Source organism: Hippichthys cyanospilos, chromosome 16 (assembly GCF_059441005.1).
Source record: "Hippichthys cyanospilos isolate Australia breed blue-spotted pipefish chromosome 16, RoL_Hcya_1.0, whole genome shotgun sequence".
Taxonomy (NCBI): Eukaryota; Metazoa; Chordata; class Actinopteri; order Syngnathiformes; family Syngnathidae; genus Hippichthys; species Hippichthys cyanospilos.
This window is the reverse complement of record NC_142384.1, coordinates 15311166-15329243: the sequence shown is the minus strand read 5'-3', so window position 1 is coordinate 15329243 and position 18078 is coordinate 15311166. Positions and strand designations below refer to the sequence as shown.

The following is an 18078-nucleotide window of genomic DNA, read 5'->3' as shown; positions in this document are numbered from 1 at the left end:
GTTATCTCCTCCGCTCGGACGGTCAGTCCGCACAAACAAAATGGCGGCTTGTTGTTTCCACTCCTCTGATGCGGGGGGAGGGATGGAGGTACGGCAACATTAGGCGTGAAGGGAGGATGGTGGGAGGAAGTCTTCGAATGTGTTCGGGATTCTCCGGAAACGCTCGGTCGACGCTCATCCATTCGGCGATCGGTGGCACTCGGCCGTCTTAGTACGGTACATTTTTTTTTGTTTTACCCCGAATGCATACCGAAAGTAAAAAGTACAAAACCCGAAATGCACAAAAGTCAAAGAAACGCAGCGCATTTTGATCATTGGGCACAAGGGGGAAAACACACAAAATAGTTGCGTGTGGTATAACACACGTTAGGAGCTATATCCTTTGCTCAACATTTGCAATCAAAATCCGTTCCCAAGCCATAACTTTGCTGACATTATGAACTGAATATACTAAATCAGCTCAATTCAAATTTTAGTATGCATTAATAGGAGCAGTGCTTCTAAATTTGTTGCATACTATAGCTATACATGACAAAGTCGCCCAATGTTATATTCCATTTTGAACAACACGTTCACTGGTGATTCATTCATTTTTGTAGCCTGCAAGATCAAACAATTTTCTTAAATCAAGATATGGATATCTTGAATCTGCTGAAGTTGTGCTAATGAATACCTGGTACTGGTTCCTCCAAAGTTCTTGCTGCCCCTGGTTTTCCCCACTTCATAAAGTTTCCAAGACAGGGCTCCAGAATATTCTTTTTTTTTAAGGACATGAAATTTTATGGCCAAAAGCTGTCAGTCGACTTGCAAATAAAACATTTGTTCCACTCATTTTTATTATATTACAAATAAATGGGCTGAAGTGTGCAGGGGCCTAGCCAGAACATTTTCAGTGGAGTGGCCAGGGTGTAGCAACACTTCAGTGACGGGTGGTGAGGGGTGCGATACACAGTCAGGTTTTCAGAAAATTAAATAATCACTATCAAATGTAAATATACAGTTAATATAAATAACTTGTATCAATGGGTCTAAGAATGCAACATGCATGTAAAAACGGCAGAAAAATCAGATATCGAAATTTCTTCCCTTGTGAGAGAGTGGCCAGAATGGTGCCCAGAGAGTGACAAGGGGTGGTCATGGCCACCATGTAGCACCACCCCCTGGAAATGTGGAGCAGAGCTTTGACAGAAACAAAAAATATTCAAGAATCGTTTTGTTTTTTTAAATCTAACTTCCAGGTCCTGCAGGTTTAAGTACATGAAAAATGTACTTGCTCTGTCTCAGATTTCAGGAGTATAGTGTCACAGTTTCCATCACCGTGGATACAGATAAGTAGAAATCAATGAATGTATACCATCACTATCATATTTCATCCCACCCTACCTTTGGGCACAGGCTTGTTCTACATCAGCGATGGTCTTTGGGGCGTCAGATGATAGAATTAAGGGGCCCCCCTTGTCCCGAATCAGTACATCATCCTCGATCCTGATGCCCATGCCGCGGAAACGCTCTGGGGCCTCCTCATTTTCCACGCTAATATACAACCCTGTGGTAAGAGGATCACATGAAGGCAAACACTTCAGGAGTATTAAAATAAACCTGGCGTTAATCAAGGGGAATTGCCCCTATCATGGTAAAGAGTCAGACTATTATGATTTGTATTATTTTACCTGGTTCTATTGTGATGGTCATTCCAGACTGTAGAGGTTGTGAGCGGGACAGTTCTGGAGTGTCATGGACATCCATACCTAAATAATGTCCAACATGATGGGGGCAGTACCGCCTTGCAGCCTACAAATAGGATTAAAAAAAAAAGCCTTAGGCTATTTTGTATAATAGTAACTTAATTGTAAACACTGCAACAATTACAAATATCGAGAGAAGCATTCCATTTGAAAATCAAACAGGCTTTGAATCATTTTGCAATCCGTGAATTGACATGTGGGATCATCTGATGTAGTGAGTGACCTTTGTTTTCCAACTCCCGACAATCTGTAATTAATCGACTGCAATTCTTCTGTTAATCTGACAACGCTAGCGACATTACCTTCAGTCCATCAGCATCACTGATACCAGCCTTAACGATGCCGAGACGCTTGAGCTGTCTTGCCAACAGGGCCAGCATGGTACTGTAAATGTGGTCAAGGCTGACACCTGGAGAGCATAGAGATAAACAGGAGAGCTGGACCTCCAGGATGGCTTCATATAGTTCTGCCTGGGGAGCGCTAAATCTGGCGGGGGTAGGTGGGGGTGGGGTGGCAAGAATGAGATGCCAAAAAGAAGAAATGTTTATATTTAATTTACAATGATGAACTTACTTCCCATTTACTGGCCATGTTCGGGTCACATCACTGACATAACCGAAATATTCACAACCGCCGTCAAGAAGCACCATTTCACCATCCTGAGGAAGAACAACAAACATTGACTCATATTAAGCAGCCGTCACCAACCATGCACCGTGAAACAGCTTCAAGCAAGAAATTTTACATGCCCACATAATGACATTATAAAGTGCATAATGAATGCAAGTCACTCTTCAGCAAAAAGTGGGTGTCTTGATCTTTCTCTTCATGTGGCAAAGCAGTTTTGAAGGCATCATAGCCTCATAAGATAGCCAGTCACCACATATTATATAGAGTAGGCTTGGAGCATGTGAATCATCCGTGATAACCCAGTAAGTAGGGCTCCTGGTACAACAATTTCTTTTACACGGGGCTTTCATTTTGCTTCATTTGAATCTGCAGCTTTCTCTTCATTGGACCTTTTTCACAGAAGCTTTCTAGAGCCTTCTGTTTTTTACTCATTTTAGCTGCTGTTAGCTTGTTGGCCTAATTTATAATGCATCAACTCCGATAGAGACAAGTGGGGGGAAAATGATCGAGATGACTGTTATCCATCTGAACAGAAGGCCCAGCAGACTCACATGTCTAACATTTGTAAACCATTTCCACATCACCAAGTTCCACTCTTACCTTAATGATTTGGTTATTGTTAATGTAGTGCAAAGTATTAGCACGATTCCCTCCGGCAACCACAGGCGGATAGGCCAGAAAATTAGCACCATGGATCCGGTTCTCAAAATCAAACTGTAATTGAAATGATACATATTACATATTTCAGTAATGTTTGGGAAGTTTGTTTGACTAAACACTTTTTTTAATTAACAGAGCAAGATACCTTTGCAAAAAGTACAGCTTCATCCACATCTCCGTGAGATAGAGCCATCGTCCTTCGGAAAGCCTGAGGGGCAAGGTGGATCGGAACGATTGATTAAATGAAATTTGGAATGGCAGCAGAGGTGTTTAACCCTTAGGATCTTGAGCATTTCAGACACAACCACAAATGTGATTTATCCGTCAGGAACAACAACTCGCATTCACATTTAATGAAACACCCACCTGTGCTGTTATGCGACCTGCTTCTTGCATGAGGGCCACCTCTGATGAGCTCTTTAGGGCCCTAAGTGAATGAATGAGGGGACTTAGGGGGCGTGGCATTGGCCCCGCCTCCAGGACAGGACTGACATGTGTTTGATGGAGCCGAGGGTTGGGTGGAAGAGAATGATCATACCACAGCATAGCGCCTAAAAGTGTGAAGTTGGAAAGAAAGGATACAGTTAAGCTTCTCGTTTGTTTTTTTTTTTTCCACAGAATTATTAAAAAAACAGTTCAATTAAAAGTGAGTGAGTATAGCTTTGGTCCAGAGTTCCCCTTGCGGTAGGTAAGTGTCCTTTTGCAGCGGTGTCTAATACTAAAAGTGAAAGTGTGTATAAATAGACGTGCAAGTTTTCATGACAATAAGGGGGTGTTTTTAAATCGTGTCACCAGTGATCATCAATACGGTGATCACGCATCCTCAGCCATGTTCTTCAAGATGCATCCGGTGATATTTGAGAGACTGATGGAAATTGTATCCCATTCATTGAACCACATGAACCCGAATTTTCATGCATCCTTTATAAAACATTGATTTTTAGTTGCCACTGGGGAAGACCTGCATCTTGATAAGCAACCCACCTTTAAGGCTTTTAAGCACCACACCAAGTTCTTCTGTACTATGAACCCTCTCTATGCCAGTCAAAGCAGCAGCACCATCCTTCCCTGATCGCGGTCCATCCCATAGCTCTCTGCCTGGGTCTCTGCGAGGAACAAACAAGACGGCCTGGTCTGGTCGTCTTTTGCCGTACAGAACCAAAGCACTGTCAGGCTCCAAGATGCCACAGAGGTAGAGGAAATCCTGGGTAAAAATGTGCAGAATTTGAGTCTCATATTTGAAAGTAAGACAGCCCACGCTACAATACAGCAATGTAATGTACATCAAGCACACCTGGTTCTGGTGGAAAGGATAAGGTATGTCATTAGTCATGTAGCGGGTAGGATGGGACAAAATGATGAGCACATGAGTGCTGGACGAGGCAGATGGTCCAATCTTATCCGAATGGGCCTCGATGAGTGAGGCCAGTCTGTGGCGACGAAGTTCATACTCTGTTTGGCTGAGGCCAGGTGTCACCTCCCCTGGGAAACAAATAGCACAGCTGACAGGCAGAACTAGAGTATGTCATTCATTTTTTGGTCAGGCAAACATATTACCGGACGGGGTCAAATACTCCCAGGCCATTCTATGTCAAATTACACACCCTCCTTAGAGACATCTCATCAATTTGCATTTTGTGCATTATGATATGCACTGCTGGAGGACAACAGGGGAGTTTGGCATAGACAACAAAAGGGACAACTGGGGCTTCCCTCTTATGTAGCCTAACATTATTGGTTACATGCTTTTTGTCATAAACATATTACTGGACAGGTAATATTTTGTTTTCAAAAATAAACTAGTAGGACATAAATGATCACCATGTCTGAGGAGATGCGGATGAGTGAAGGGGCTTGGTTGGCCAAGGTAGCGAGCAGGAACTGTCTTTGGCTTCAGGTCTCCCGGCTTCACAGAAATGTTCCTGCATGCACACCACAAATACTCTACAAAGAAAGGCAGAACACATTTTAAAACTAGGTAAGTCTGACACTAATGTAAGTGATTTCTTTCTCATTTTCATGCTGTGTTTGTTTATTATTGCATAGGCTGTCCCGAGCGTCTGCTTGAGCAGTGTGGAGTTATTGCATCATAATCACAAGGACCTTGCAAAGAACATCAACTTTTGCAGCAAATGTTGGGCGTTTAAGTGAAGATGTTAATTTCCATTTAAAATAAAAATGCTGCAAATATCAACTTGAAAATCTGCATTTCTCCTATTTTTCATGACAGCGACACTCTACCGGCGGGCTATAATGTGTTAGATGTTCACAGGTGTTCAGAGGATAAAAACAAGACCAATTTAGATTTCAAGAATGTGAGCAACCTTTTAGATCGGTTTGCTCAACTATTCATATATTGACGTAGAAAATACTGTAATTTAAGATCACCTCGGCCCCAACTTGGTCTTGGCAGTCGTGTGACAGCCGCCTTAAAAAGCACACTGCCTCCTGAGGACATCATCGTCGCTGCCTCTCAACGACACAGGTCATGGACACATGTCGCTTACTACTGTGCGGAGGAGATTAGAAGTTGTCCAAACGAGGCAAATTCATACACAACGGCCAACAATCTTTCAAAGTTGAAGAGCTCGACACAACACAAATCCAATTCAAATACACTCAATTGACAGCTACCTTATTAGCTCGGGTTGCTAACTCTACATAGGAGTCTCCTGAGCTTTGTCTTACAGGTGTCTTGGGCCAGTATGGCGATTCAGAGCAGTGTTGGTGTAAATGAATTTTTATGCCATCTATCACCACAGTTATACTATTTCAAAGAAATAAAAACATGCTGGATCAATTTATTTCACACTTAAATTATAATTCCGTAAAACGCGTATCATGCGAAAATCGTTTTGCCTGTAAGACAAAAATCAGGACAACACGAAAAAGATTTAAAAGGGTTGTCTGTTCGTGCCTGAATGAAAAAAATAGGAGCTCCGCCTGCGTCAAGGAAGCAGATTTGCGACGTTTAATATCGACTGCTACTTCACGATTTCTTACCGTTTGGTGTTAAATCTGTGAGTCCGTGCACAGGTGGGTTTCTTCTCATCATCACCCGGTGCTTTAAAATACTATCTAATTTTTCTTTCATTTAATAACCATGGTAAATATTACATGAAGCTAACCTTTCCAGCGGGATCATGCGTCAGATATGGTTCTTGTCTCTCGAAACTTCCGTCTTGCCCTACTGCCATCATCCGTGAGTCGCGATGCAAAGGGCTTTGTTTTTGTATATTTGTAAATCTAATTCGTTCACGTTGATTTGTTTTCATCAAAATATGCGCAGACATCAGTCAAATACAATGGGCATGCTTTCCGTACGTATTGGTTAGCATGTGACAGCTAAGCTATCTAACGGTAAGCAAACATTGGGCTTAAACTTGGTAAACCTCTTGACTGATTTATTTTTATGATGCCACGCAGTGCGTGTTGGACGTGACAGAGAAGCATGGACTCTCGAAAAGTAGCAGAGTTGAAGGGCTTCGTGCAACTATGCGAGTCCAATCCCGCCATCCTGCAACTTCCCGAGATGGCTTTCTTCCGGACCTGGTTGCAGAGGTCAATTGTGCCTTTTAAAAGCTAACATGTTTGTGTTTGCTGTTGTCTTGTTTTATTCTGTAGGTCAATGAGACACTCAAACCAAAAGTTATTTTTAAAAAAATGCATGGCCACGTGCTGACCAAGTCGAGTGAAGTTGCAAAACTTTTGATACACTTGCACGAGTTGGGGGCACTTTAATTACTCAGCTGAACAACAAAACTCCCAGCAAGGGTTACATACATGAATCAGTAAGAAGTGTGACTTGATCAGTGTTCTTCATCATATTTGCATCACACATGAATAGCGTTGATAGTTTTTTGGACTTTACAGACAGGACAACACCTCTCTATTGTGAGGCTTCAAAGTATATCTTCTCAAAGGCATTTGATCGTGTCATAGGCACATTCGCACAGAGCACTGAAAGAGCCAGAAACAGAAAAGCATGAAAGGACTCATTGTTGGAAATGTCCAGAATTTAAAAACATACCACTTTTGCCGCTAACACACTTCCTGTGTAAGTTAGACGTAGTGAATAGTGGGAAGTATGTTTTGTGAGCGACGATATGCGCTCATTTCTAATGGCTCACAAGAATGTTGTTCATTCTGCAGCATGGGTGCAAAGATACCGTCCCAAACCTCACCCAGGAGCCATTGCCAGGTAGTGAATTGTTTTCACGTTATCATTTACCAACAAGATGCATGCATAGCAGCCTAACACCAGGGAGACACTCAAAATTGTTAAGGTTTTTAGTAGATTTATTTGGGCTCACATTTGTACTCTCTGGCTTGTAGGGTGAGTGTCCCTGTGGTCCTTCTCCAACAACTACAGCCTCCCCAACTGCGCCTGAGCCTGCTGTTCCATCTGAGAGTGACGAGAGTGAACTGGGTAATTATTTCCACCTTAATGCGCCAGATTCACACAATTACTTTTTTTTTTCTTAGCTATTCTATGTTATTTGCCTATTATGAGCCGGCTCTCATTTTGATGATTCGAGGGCTAAAAATAATCAGATGCAAGACTTTGTGCTATTAGCTCCTCAAACAGCATAATTCATCTCTCAATGCATCCTTGTCATTTCAGAAATAGATCTTGAGGGTGTCATTGAACCAGACACGGATGAACCACAGGATATGGGAGATCCAGATAATGTTGAGGTGGATTTTTGTCTATCAAAAAAGCAAACAAACATGCGTTTCGGTCTTGATAATCTAGTGTGCTTGTGCATTCACGCAGGTGACAGAAGAGATGATGGACATGGCCAATGATAAGAAAATGGAAGCCATTGATGCTCTTGGAGAAGGTTAGTGAATACTGCCGTGCCAAATGTGACAAAGGAAATTTGTTTGTGTGTTATCCATGCTGTTATAGTCTTGACATGTTGTGGCAGTGGTGAACCAGTTTGTAAGCGTATTACTGCCACCTACAGGACTGGAGTGTAGATTTATCAAGTACAAGTTTACGCTGTACAATTGGCTGCTTAATTTGGGGGGGGCATTATATGGAGTCATTTTGATAGTAGGCTAATCTTTATCTTTATGGCTTAGCAAAACTCAATATCGGACTCGCTTTATCGTGAATAGATAAAGATTCGGATTACAGTCATTGTATTTATACTAGTTGCTACTGTAGGCAAGGGGAATCAAGCATGACCATTTTACCTTGGCAGAGTGCCAAGCTGCTAAAATCTCAGTTTTGGTTGCTTGTAGGGGATCTACAAAAAGCTGTCGATCTTTTCACCGAGGCCATCAAGCTAAATCCCTGTGTGGCCGTAATGTATGCAAAGAGGGCAAGGTGAGATCACCGAAATGCCAAGTTTGGAGTTATTCCCAAGGGACAGTTTGAAATGGTGCTCATGTGTCCTCTGCGTCAGTGTTTACGTTAAGATGCAGAAACCCAATGCAGCCATCAGAGACTGTGACAGAGCCATCAAGATCAACCCGGATTCGGCGCAGCCTTACAAGTGGAGGGGGAAAGCTCACAAGTATTTATTTATTTAAACTTCCATTATAAAGATTGTAACGGTCAACATTGATATTGTAGTTCTAGTTTGTAATGATGAAGTTCTGCACTTTTTGTTTCAAAGGGCCGAAAGTAACGAGGGCTCTCCAGTTTTACAATATTCTTTTCCGACCCTTCCAAAATAAGCATGTAGTAGCTGGAGAGCTATTTGCAATTTCTGTTATTTCCAATATTAGCATGTTCTGATGCATGCGACGTTTCAGGCTGCTGGGCCACTGGGAGGAGGCTGCCCGTGATCTGGCCATGACATGTAAACTGGATTATGATGAGGATGCTGATGCACTACTGAAAGAGGTCCAACCAAAGGTCAGATAGATAATATTCTAGATTTGTTTTTCTTTTTGGGTGGTTAGTAGTTGTTTCAGTAAGTCAAAATATTTTACATTTTATTTCCCCTTTTGACAACTGCAAACCCTCCTTGTGTTGCACATCTTCATACGGAGTTGATGGCTGCAACCTCAATATGACACTAGAATTGTCCCCTCTTGTTTTCATTTCAGGCTAACAGAATCATCGAGCACAGGCGCAAATATGAACGCAAGAAGGAAGAGAGGGAGATCAGGGAGAAACAAGAGCGTATAAAGAAAGCAAGGGAAGAGCACGCTCGGGCTCAGAAGGTGAGGTTTTTTTTTTTTTTGAATTAAAAGAGAAACAGCTTACCAGTTTTCTGAGTTAGATCATGTGACGTTTGCAGGCTAAGCTGTGATTGGTTGTTACCTCAGCCCAGAGCAACTGTGGTGTCATTTTCAAGTTAATGGCCACTCTCTGAAATGGATACAATTAGTTAGACTTTGATGTTTATAGTTTATATTCCAAAGGTGCAGTATTCATCAGAATGCTGTGTTTTAACATTAACGTATGATGTATGCATTTTATATAATATAGTGGCTAGGTTTCAGAAATTTTTCGTAATCACGCTATATATATATATATATATATATATATCTCATAAAGAGCAACAGTACTCTCGAAATATTTCAGTGAATGCACAGGCACATCTCCCCTTTCATTTGGGAGAAATGGAAGCCCAGATTTAGGTTTCAGACACTCCAGATACCAAAGAACAGCGGAGTTGCTTTGCCTTAGAGGTTTATGAAAAGTTGAAGAGTCTTTTGAACATGTATTGGTAGGCAGACCACTTAATGTTTATATATAATAAAAAGAGTACAAGAATTTGGTGTTGTTTTTGTCCACATTGTACTATGGATCTTGCGCAATCTTTCATTAAGCACTCCCCACTGCCACAGTTGAAATGTTAAACTTTTGGAATGTGGCCTTCACATTAGACATAGTTAAAAGTTAACCGTAACAAAGACTGAGACTTTTATTACTTTTCAAAAATACTGGTGAGATCCACTGCTCTGAGGTGATGACGTTCTATTTTTAATATCCATTGGAAAGTGCTGTACAGCATTTCATTGCTCCTATGATGTGTTATTTTGTTTTTGTTTTGTACTACTGGAACATGAAATTTTCTTTGACCTCCCGACAGGAAGAGGAAGCAAGAGGAGGAGCCCCAGGGGGTGGTGGAGCTGGATTCTTTCCAGGTGAGAATAAATGAGCCGGGGTTTGGTTTGTGCACGTTTTCTTTGTGAATCCTGTTGTGAACACATTCATCACGCACGATACTTTTCTGTGAAATATCAGAATGAAATCCCCAATGTGTGATTTAACACAGGCGGTGCAGGATTCCCTGGTGGATTCCCGGGCGGATTCCCAGGCGGAGCCGCCGGCATGCCCGGCCTGAATGACCTTTTAAAGGATCCCGAGCTTCTCACCGCCATGCAGGTAAATAAGAATATTTGCGGTATGTTATTGAATTTGGCAGATTTTTTTCTAAGTGTTGAAACAATGAACTGATACGAATGATTCAGCGTTATCATTGACTGTATTGTTACTGTAAGATATGCGCCACATTGTGGCGGAATGTGGTACTAACTCTACAACGCATTTCATAGGCACGCATACATTTTGAGTGGGTTACATTGAGCGCTTTATGGTTTTATTAAGTTATATTGGGATATAAAAAGATAAACATTTTCATTACATGTTTAAAATTTTCCACCCAGGACCCGGAGGTGATGGCTGCCTTCCAGGATGTGGCGCAGAACCCAGCTAACATCGCAAAGTACCAAAACAACCCCAAGATCATGGCGCTCGTCACCAAGCTGAGCTCAAAGTTTGGGGGCGCAGCACCTCAGCCGTAGATCGGGTAGACTAGACTACATGAGGCGTTTGTCCGCCGCAGCAATCTTTTTGAGGGCTTTTCAATAATGCTACGGCGCGCATAATCAAACGTTCTCAGTTTCGGCGTGTAATCGGAGCGCTTTGTTTTTTTGAGGAGCTGGGATCGCGTTCAAATCAGAGCTATTGGAGCACCCATGACCTCTGTGACTTGAATTAGCTGCCACTTACAAAGTTGATGTTTCTTGCATTTGCAGTCGGGAGAGCCCCCTGCGACTCATTAACGCATTTTCTAAACAGCAGTGATGGTTTGTTTAAATTTTAGAACCAAACCTCTTTTTGTTTCTTTTCATCATACAAATGAGATGTCTGACCTATTTGGGGAAAATGGTTAATAAAGCTGGTTTCTGAAAGGCATATGTGACATTATTTCAAACATCAGGTGCTCTCTATAATAGACGGCTTTTAACCCTTCACTGATTTGTAGCGTATATGTACTTATATATTGCATTATCACGGAATGTCCAGCCATCACTCATAAGCACCCTAAATAAAATATTACACTCAAGTGAAGCCCGTGATACAGCTTTTATTCAGATGTGTATTTCAATCAAACAAATCTCAAATCTGTTATATTCCTGTTTATTTGAAATTTCACAAACAACTTAGGTTACAACAAGCTGGGGGGAAAAAAAAAAAGAGCGTTGAGGGTAAAACTTAAACAAAAAAAGTTACAAAGGAGGTTGAAGTACTCCGCTAGTGTCCATACCTGGAGGTGGAAAAATAAGACATTTTGACATTCCAACAATTTAAGCAATGTGAAAATATAAGAATTTACTCACTTCTGGAACTCCCACTCTCTATTGTCGAGAGGGCACACCTGCCTAGTTTTGAGCCAGCGGGAAATACAGTGAAAGTGGAAGGCGTGCTGTGGATGAAAGACAAAACGTAAACATAAGCATCCCAACAATAAATACGGCAGTCTTTTTTTTTTCTCCACCCAATGAGAATTCCATCAAATTCTTGCAGGTAGAATTTGATGTTAAAATTGTTGCTCCCTAGCGGTTCAGAGACGCTTTTAATGTGACAAAATGCTGAAACGGTTGCTTCCGTTCAGTCGTACTCACATTGCAGACACCCCAGGCTACTGTACACTCTTCAGACGTCGCAGAAGCTTGGTTGGCCTGGCATTCTATACCTGATGGGGAGAACAAATCCAACATGTGTCAGATATTTGTATTGCTATAGCTTTTGGATACTGGACGCACTTATAGATGTGTTATCGTATGTGTTGGATGTGAACTTACAAAGATCCATGATGTGGTTTCGACAGATAGCACAATTATCCACAACAATGTCCCAGGCCCATAGTGCCACAGCATTCCACTGATGGGGAAAATAAAAATAAAACTTTTAGTACAGTCAAGGTAACTAAACACTCATTTTATTAAGAAGCTATTTCAATCGAGGCTGAATGAGCAACCGAATTTTTATACTTTAAGACCGCTGTTGGCATTACGAAATGCCGACATCATATGTTAGATGAAAATGTATCATTGATGAATAACCGGCGTCAAAGTGAAATGACGGAGGAAGAAATGGGAGACAATAATTGACGTCGCTTGAAGCAAGCTAATCGCAAGCTAATCCATTAGCTAGTTAGCATGCTAAATGACAGCTAGTTAGCAAACGGTTACCCGGTACCGGTGAAAGCTGCGGCGTTTATTCACACGCGGTGAGCTGAATAAGTCACGAGTTCGTACCTTCTTGACTTCAAAACGCTTCTTGCTTGCTCCACTGCTGGAGCAGCTAGGTGCATCCACGTCCATCGCCGCTGCCATCTTGGAATTGACAAGTTTTTTCTTTTTTTTTTTTTTTCTGCGTGAACGTGATTCAGCTAGAGCCTACTTCCGGTGTAGGTCATACCCCAAATGAGAGGACGTCACACGAGTTGAAGCGTCATATATTGTTATAAAGCTGTTACAAACGATTGCTTTACACTACGTATGCAATGTTTTGAACTTTCTACGAAGACATTATTTGAAAACTAACAGTGAAGTTTTAGTTTATTATTTTTTTTAGCCTGATTCAATCTAGCTTGTTGTGAGTGAGAATCTGTAATAATCAGTTATATTTCGTTGAAGCGGGACATTTTTTTTGAGACGATGTAAGAGTGACAAAATCGAAAAAAAAAAACTCAGGTTCCACCGAGATTTGAACTCGGATCGCTGGATTCAGAGTCCAGAGTGCTAACCATTACACCATGGAACCACATACGCACATTGGGAGATAAGTAAAAATATAAAGATTTATTCGTGAAGGGATTGGTCATTCTATTATTTTAAATTTTCTCTTTCTAGTATTTTGATATCAAGCAAAATTGTAGCACTGCGTAGTGGGGTTTCAGTTCGTCCATTAAAAAAAAAAAGTAAATTCATAAAGAGCTTCCTGCTCACTTGTGACATCTAGTGGATATAAAGTGGATATACTGTATTAGTCAATGTGAGGAGACAATCAAAACGGCATGAATTTACATCCATTATAAGAAGTCAAAAATAAAATACAGTCAATGCATAATTGGGTGTACATATGGTACACACAGTAGTCCACTGGAGAAATCCAACAGTTTGACACCCCTGTATATGAATTTATTTACTCCAGAAGGAAACATTCCATACACAGTCATCATTTTGTACAACAAACACTCATTATTACACTCATAACTATGCGACCACTACAGCAAGAAATTCTAAGGAATTTTATAGGTTTCATGATTTTGTCGTTTTTTTCTTTTTGGTCAGTGTTACTACAACAGGTTTCCTATGAGGCTTTTTCTTTGACGGCTTTGAATTCCTTCCAGGTGTAGCCTTGACGACTGAAGTTTTCACTAGTTTGAGTTTGGGTTTTCTGATCTGTATATGAGCAGGGGGCAGAACAACAACACGTTTTCTGTCTGAGTTGGAGCTGTTTTCCGGACAGGACTTGAATAGCCCCAGTTCCCTGACTTTCTGCCCTTTAAGCTTAGGAGGGAGGCCACAGGTAGCTGCCACCTCCAAACTCACTTTCTCCATCCACCTGATGCAAACACAAAACAAACAACATATAAGTGAAATTGAAAGTTATATGAATCTTTTTGCAATCCCTCACATTTCTGCATAAAATGAGCATTAAATTAAAATCATCTTTTACAATATCACATGGATGAAATGCTTAAACAAAACACCTAGGCATTTCTAGGTATTATTCTTCATGATGATAACATGCAAACAATGTCAGAAGGGAGAGGAATGAGGAACTGATAGCTAATAGCTGGTTGCTCCCCCCACTGGCAGCAATAACTTCAATCAGACACTAACATTTCATGGTGTTTTTACGCAGAAACGTGAGAATTTTTAAAAGGTACTGACATGCTTTCATTGCAAAAACCCATTATTGTGGAAAATGTTTACCAACCTGCGGAGTGGCAGCAAAGTACAGTCACACAACAGAGGGTTATCTTGAAGGTCAACCACTTCTAGTCCAGTAAGGGAGCCCAAATCAGGAAGCTCCTTTAGCTGGTTCCCTTTAACAGTGAGAGCCTTCAATTTTGGGCCAAGCCCAGCCAGAGCATCCCTAGACATCTGCATATCAAAAATAAATTATGTCTTTCAATGGGGTCAAAGAGGGATCTATATTGATGTTCAGTTGCCTTAGGGCACCATTAGATCCGTCCAAATACCAGAGCATGTAAAAAGTGTAGTTAGTTGTGTCACAACTTGGATATCAAATAACCAATAATTTCAGGCTCATATCATATTAAAACGGTGTTGATTAATTCAATTTTCAAGCAAAGATGGAGGCCCTGGGGAAGAATACGTTAACTTATTCACTGCCATTAACAGGTATAGACAATTGAATGGGTTGAAATTATGTAATAAACATATCTAATAAAATATGTACAGTATTTCCCCATTGAACCAAATACCTTGCAGCAAGAAAAGTAAGATAGCATGCATTTTCATTTTATACCCTCTCTGTGCTCATCTGATCCATGTACAGCCACTTCAGACTTTGTGATATTGGCCGGAATGCGTTTGGTCCCACTGAGAGAATCCGGTTTCGAGACAGGTTAAGTTCCTCCAGAGTGATGGCTTTGGATACAGCGTCAGTCGGAACTTTGGTCAGCTTGTTAGAATCAAGGTGAAGTTTACCAAGAAAGGCAGAGTTCAAAGCGCCCTTAGCAATAGTGCGTATGGTGTTATTGGTTAAGTAAAGCTCTCTTAGCTTTGGAGCTACAGAGGAGAGTAGACCCGTGGGTTCCAGTTTTGAAATGGCGTTGCGCTCCAGGTGTAATGAAAACAGATTTGGTAAGAGTCGCAAAGCTGTAGGAGAAACAAAGACACGTCAAATACCCTCATTCCTCCTTCTATGCATCATGTAGTATATTTTTTAACATCAATTTTCAGCCAGTCTTGCCGGTCCACTGACCTGCGCCAGGAAACTCCGCCAAACGATTCCCTTCCAGGTAAAGGTAACTGAGCTCAGGTGCTCCAGTAAATGTTTCAGGGCCCAAGGTTGTGAGGTCATTGTCAGAAAGGTACAAATAAAATAGGTTTTTCATTCCTCGGAATGCGCCGCCTTCGATCTCGCGGGTTTTGCAGAATTCCAGGTGAAGGGAAATAACTTGACTGGCGGCTGGGAAACTGTTGGCGGGAAGGTTGTGGAAGTGGTTGCCGCGAAGGTCCAATAGTTGAGTTTTGGCAGGGAAGCCTCGCGGGACTTTTGTGTGCCCTCGATTCTCACATGTGGCATGCTGTGCTTCAATCTAAAAGGCGATGGGGGAAGAAACAAAACAAGTAAAATGCAGTAACTAATATTCATTATAATTGACAGAATTCATTCTAACCAAACTCACATGGCAGTCACAGTTAACTGGACACTTGATGTTCTGTTTGGGTTTGGCTGTCGGCGGGCTGCTGACGGTAATGACTGTCTCCTCAAATTCATCCTTAAGCGTGTCCCCCTTGCTGCGGCAGCGCATGTCCACGGCCGCCACCGCTTGGAGAGGCTCGTCGGACAGATGAGCAGGTCCTGCGCATGTTCCCAGTAGCTTGACTCCCCCAACGCTCGCCCAGTTCCTTATTGGCTTCATGTAGCAGCTACAGTAGATGGGGTTGGCTTCAAGAAAAAAAATAGTAATTTGTAAAACGCTCAATTAGCTCCAAACATTGGAATGATGTATACCAGTGAGGTTGAGGCTGGCGAAGTTCTTGGGGCCCACGAGTGGTTCAAGGTAACGCAGCTCGTTGTGACTAAGGTCCAAGTGGGAGAGCAAAGGGGCTTGGGCCAAGGCCTGATCCGACAGATCCTGGAGGGACATGTGGCTGAGGTACAAGTGTGTGAGCTTTGCCATGCACACAGACTCTTCGCCAAGGTAGATCATGCGGTTGTGGCTCATGTCCAGGTGCGTTACCTCCTTGAGTCTTCAGTGGAGAAGACAATCAACAAGAATACACAGTATATGCTTCCATCAGACTGTATCAGCTACTGAATAAACATCTATTCATCGCAGACTTGATCAAATGCAGAGTATTCTAGAGTTTAGTGATGAAAAGAGCTTTGCTATGGCTCACTGTATTGGTGTCCTCGTTACTATCATTAGCTGTCTCTGCAGTCAAAGCTGGGTGCTTTGCATTTATGTGGCAGGCTAAACTTGAGCTGCTCCTCTGGTAAGAAAGCTCCATTTTGTTCCCTGACATGTGCCCAATATCTAAACATGGGCATAGGTGAATGTTTCAAAATCAGATAGCTGTGATGAATTGATGTTAGAAAAGTTTGCATTATCTAAGCCTAAAGAAAACTAGCTTGACAAAAATAAATCTGGTGAAACATTTAACTATTGTAAATAAAGTACATTAAAGCGACAAAGGTACTCTAAAAAAAATGTCAATAGTTCTGTCATGACCAGTGTATATTGGTCATGGATAGACTAAAAGTTACAGTACCTGGTCATGGCCTGAGTAGGGAAGAACTGCAGCTCATTGTGGTCCAGACTGAGCCGGGTGAGGGTGAACAAACTTGCAAATGCCTCAGGAGCCAAGTTGTTGATGGAGTTATGGCTGAGACGAAGCCACTTGATATGTTGCAGGCCCTGCGAGAGAGAGACACAGTGGGTCTGGTGTGTAATGTATAAGTCTGAACACAGCATGTTTATTTGTGAACTTTAAAAAAAAAAAAAAAAACATTGGTATTGAGCAACAACCAACACGTTTTAGCACAGATCCACACATAATCCATTAGGTACTCTGCAATTTCTGTATTTATTTACTTTAATCAACTACCTGGAATGCCATGTTGGGGATGTAGACCAGCTGGTTGTGGGTGAGAGCGAGCGTGTTTAGTGAGCCAAGTTGCAAGAAGGCACCAGGTTGAATCTCCTCAACACTGTTGTGGTCCAGATGAAGCTCCTTCAAAGAGGAGAGGCCATCAAAAGACTCCTACAGAGGAAGAATTTGTTAGCGAGGGCACAAACTCGTGGATTCTTTGGGTTTAATGCCCTTGCCTGATATAGGATGTCAATTTTGTTGAAAGCCAAGTTGAGGGAGACCACCCGGCCCAGCATGCGAAAAGCCCCCTCCTTCACCTTGACGATGTTGCATCGTTGTAGATTGAGGTGGGTGAGGTACGGTATGTGCGCAAATCCCCCTCTTTGGAGCACCTGCAGGTTGTTGTTCCTCAGGTCCAATTTGACTGTGATCTGTATAGAAAACACATGTGAAAAAAAATACCCTTTAATACTAAATGTTTGCTTTAGTGGGTCATGTGAAAGGATGCAGAAGACCGCAACTAGCCCTCTAGCTGTAGGTTTGACACCTGCAACATATAGAATTTGATAGATCTCATGCAGTAATAAGAATGTTAAGAACTCCATACATACAGTATATTCAAACAAAACATCCTTTCAAGCCGTGCCGTAGACATCAATTTCTCACCTCATCAATAGTCGGGGGAACCTCTGTCAGGTTCTTGCCGACGCAGGCCACTGTGAGCTTGGTGCTGTCACAAGAGCACAATCGAGGACACTTGCCTGCTCCAACATTTGATACAAGCGCAAAAGTCCAGAGCAAAACAGCAGCAGGGATGACAAGCATCTGCAAGATGTTCAAATTGAAGAAGTTTAAATTAGGAACAAGAACAGACAGCAAGCTAAGGTACTTTCATAAATTACTGAACAGTATATTTAGTCACAAAGACTAGCAGCTTGCAAATTTACAAGAACTTCAAAAAACAAAAGATCTTACCTTGAGGCAGAAGTTC

At 41.8% G+C, this 18078-nt stretch overlaps 4 protein-coding genes and 1 non-coding gene across 6 annotated transcripts; 1 reads left to right on the top strand and 4 right to left on the bottom strand.

The window, feature by feature from the left end:
- Positions 1 to 818: 818 nt before the first annotated feature.
- Positions 819 to 5683, bottom strand: xpnpep3 (X-prolyl aminopeptidase 3, mitochondrial). Its single transcript, XM_088437321.1, has 11 exons — positions 5424 to 5683; positions 4857 to 4979; positions 4330 to 4517; positions 4020 to 4239; positions 3402 to 3586; positions 3181 to 3243; positions 2976 to 3089; positions 2319 to 2404; positions 2048 to 2231; positions 1671 to 1791; positions 819 to 1546 (listed from the first exon to the last, which is right to left on the bottom strand). The coding sequence occupies exons 1-11, from the start codon at positions 5494 to 5496 to the stop codon at positions 1380 to 1382; spliced, it is 1524 nt and encodes a 507-aa protein (XP_088293447.1). The 5' UTR covers positions 5497 to 5683; the 3' UTR covers positions 819 to 1379.
- Positions 5684 to 5922: 239 nt separating this feature from the next.
- st13 (ST13 Hsp70 interacting protein) lies at positions 5923 to 11199 on the top strand. Of its 2 annotated transcripts, none has more exons than XM_088437555.1 (13): positions 5923 to 6071; positions 6462 to 6596; positions 7188 to 7236; positions 7371 to 7464; positions 7660 to 7733; positions 7813 to 7879; positions 8286 to 8370; positions 8450 to 8560; positions 8802 to 8904; positions 9099 to 9215; positions 10091 to 10145; positions 10277 to 10386; positions 10668 to 11199. In XM_088437555.1, the coding sequence occupies exons 2-13, from the start codon at positions 6487 to 6489 to the stop codon at positions 10803 to 10805; spliced, it is 1113 nt and encodes a 370-aa protein (XP_088293681.1). In that variant the 5' UTR covers positions 5923 to 6071; positions 6462 to 6486; the 3' UTR covers positions 10806 to 11199. The 2 variants fall into 2 exon arrangements, with proteins under 2 accessions (XP_088293681.1, XP_088293682.1); XM_088437556.1 differs by lacking the exon at positions 5923 to 6071 and adding an exon at positions 6195 to 6395.
- A 209-nt stretch (positions 11200 to 11408) lies between these two features.
- Positions 11409 to 12696, bottom strand: rbx1 (ring-box 1, E3 ubiquitin protein ligase). Its single transcript, XM_088437557.1, has 5 exons — positions 12546 to 12696; positions 12090 to 12168; positions 11910 to 11980; positions 11625 to 11710; positions 11409 to 11551 (listed from the first exon to the last, which is right to left on the bottom strand). The coding sequence occupies exons 1-5, from the start codon at positions 12621 to 12623 to the stop codon at positions 11539 to 11541; spliced, it is 327 nt and encodes a 108-aa protein (XP_088293683.1). The 5' UTR covers positions 12624 to 12696; the 3' UTR covers positions 11409 to 11538.
- A 285-nt stretch (positions 12697 to 12981) lies between these two features.
- On the bottom strand, positions 12982 to 13053 carry trnaq-cug (transfer RNA glutamine (anticodon CUG)). Its single transcript has one exon. It is a non-coding gene; the product is annotated as a tRNA-Gln (tRNA).
- Positions 13054 to 13436: 383 nt separating this feature from the next.
- Positions 13437 to 17912, bottom strand: chadla (chondroadherin-like a). Its single transcript, XM_088437434.1, has 10 exons — positions 17754 to 17912; positions 17324 to 17518; positions 17103 to 17258; positions 16767 to 16912; positions 16006 to 16244; positions 15677 to 15939; positions 15250 to 15586; positions 14791 to 15143; positions 14236 to 14402; positions 13437 to 13857 (listed from the first exon to the last, which is right to left on the bottom strand). The coding sequence occupies exons 1-10, from the start codon at positions 17910 to 17912 to the stop codon at positions 13551 to 13553; spliced, it is 2322 nt and encodes a 773-aa protein (XP_088293560.1). The 3' UTR covers positions 13437 to 13550.
- Between the last annotated feature and the right edge of the window lie 166 nt (positions 17913 to 18078).

What these genes read in the sequence shown, in the direction of transcription:
- xpnpep3 (XM_088437321.1), bottom strand. Translation starts at nt 5,496, where the DNA reads ATGATGTCCTCAGGAGGCAGTGTGCTTTTTAAGGCGGCTGTCACACGA. An exon ending in CAGGTCGCATAACAGCACAG is followed by an intron (nt 3,244 to 3,401) that starts GTGGGTGTTTCA and finishes CTTGCCCCTCAG; the next exon opens with GCTTTCCGAAGGACGATGGC. An exon ending in GACCATCACAATAGAACCAG is followed by an intron (nt 1,547 to 1,670) that starts GTAAAATAATAC and finishes CTCTTACCACAG; the next exon opens with GGTTGTATATTAGCGTGGAA.
- st13 (XM_088437555.1), top strand. Translation starts at nt 6,487, where the DNA reads ATGGACTCTCGAAAAGTAGCAGAGTTGAAGGGCTTCGTGCAACTATGC. An exon ending in TTCCGGACCTGGTTGCAGAG is followed by an intron (nt 6,597 to 7,187) that starts GTCAATTGTGCC and finishes TTCATTCTGCAG; the next exon opens with CATGGGTGCAAAGATACCGT. An exon ending in GAGTGACGAGAGTGAACTGG is followed by an intron (nt 7,465 to 7,659) that starts GTAATTATTTCC and finishes TTGTCATTTCAG; the next exon opens with AAATAGATCTTGAGGGTGTC.
- rbx1 (XM_088437557.1), bottom strand. Translation starts at nt 12,623, where the DNA reads ATGGCAGCGGCGATGGACGTGGATGCACCTAGCTGCTCCAGCAGTGGA. An exon ending in AAACCACATCATGGATCTTT is followed by an intron (nt 11,981 to 12,089) that starts GTAAGTTCACAT and finishes TCTCCCCATCAG; the next exon opens with GTATAGAATGCCAGGCCAAC. An exon ending in TAGCCTGGGGTGTCTGCAAT is followed by an intron (nt 11,711 to 11,909) that starts GTGAGTACGACT and finishes TTTCATCCACAG; the next exon opens with CACGCCTTCCACTTTCACTG.
- chadla (XM_088437434.1), bottom strand. Translation starts at nt 17,912, where the DNA reads ATGCTTGTCATCCCTGCTGCTGTTTTGCTCTGGACTTTTGCGCTTGTA. An exon ending in TCCCCAACATGGCATTCCAG is followed by an intron (nt 16,913 to 17,102) that starts GTAGTTGATTAA and finishes TCTCTCTCGCAG; the next exon opens with GGCCTGCAACATATCAAGTG. An exon ending in CAGTTAACTGTGACTGCCAT is followed by an intron (nt 15,587 to 15,676) that starts GTGAGTTTGGTT and finishes ATCGCCTTTTAG; the next exon opens with ATTGAAGCACAGCATGCCAC.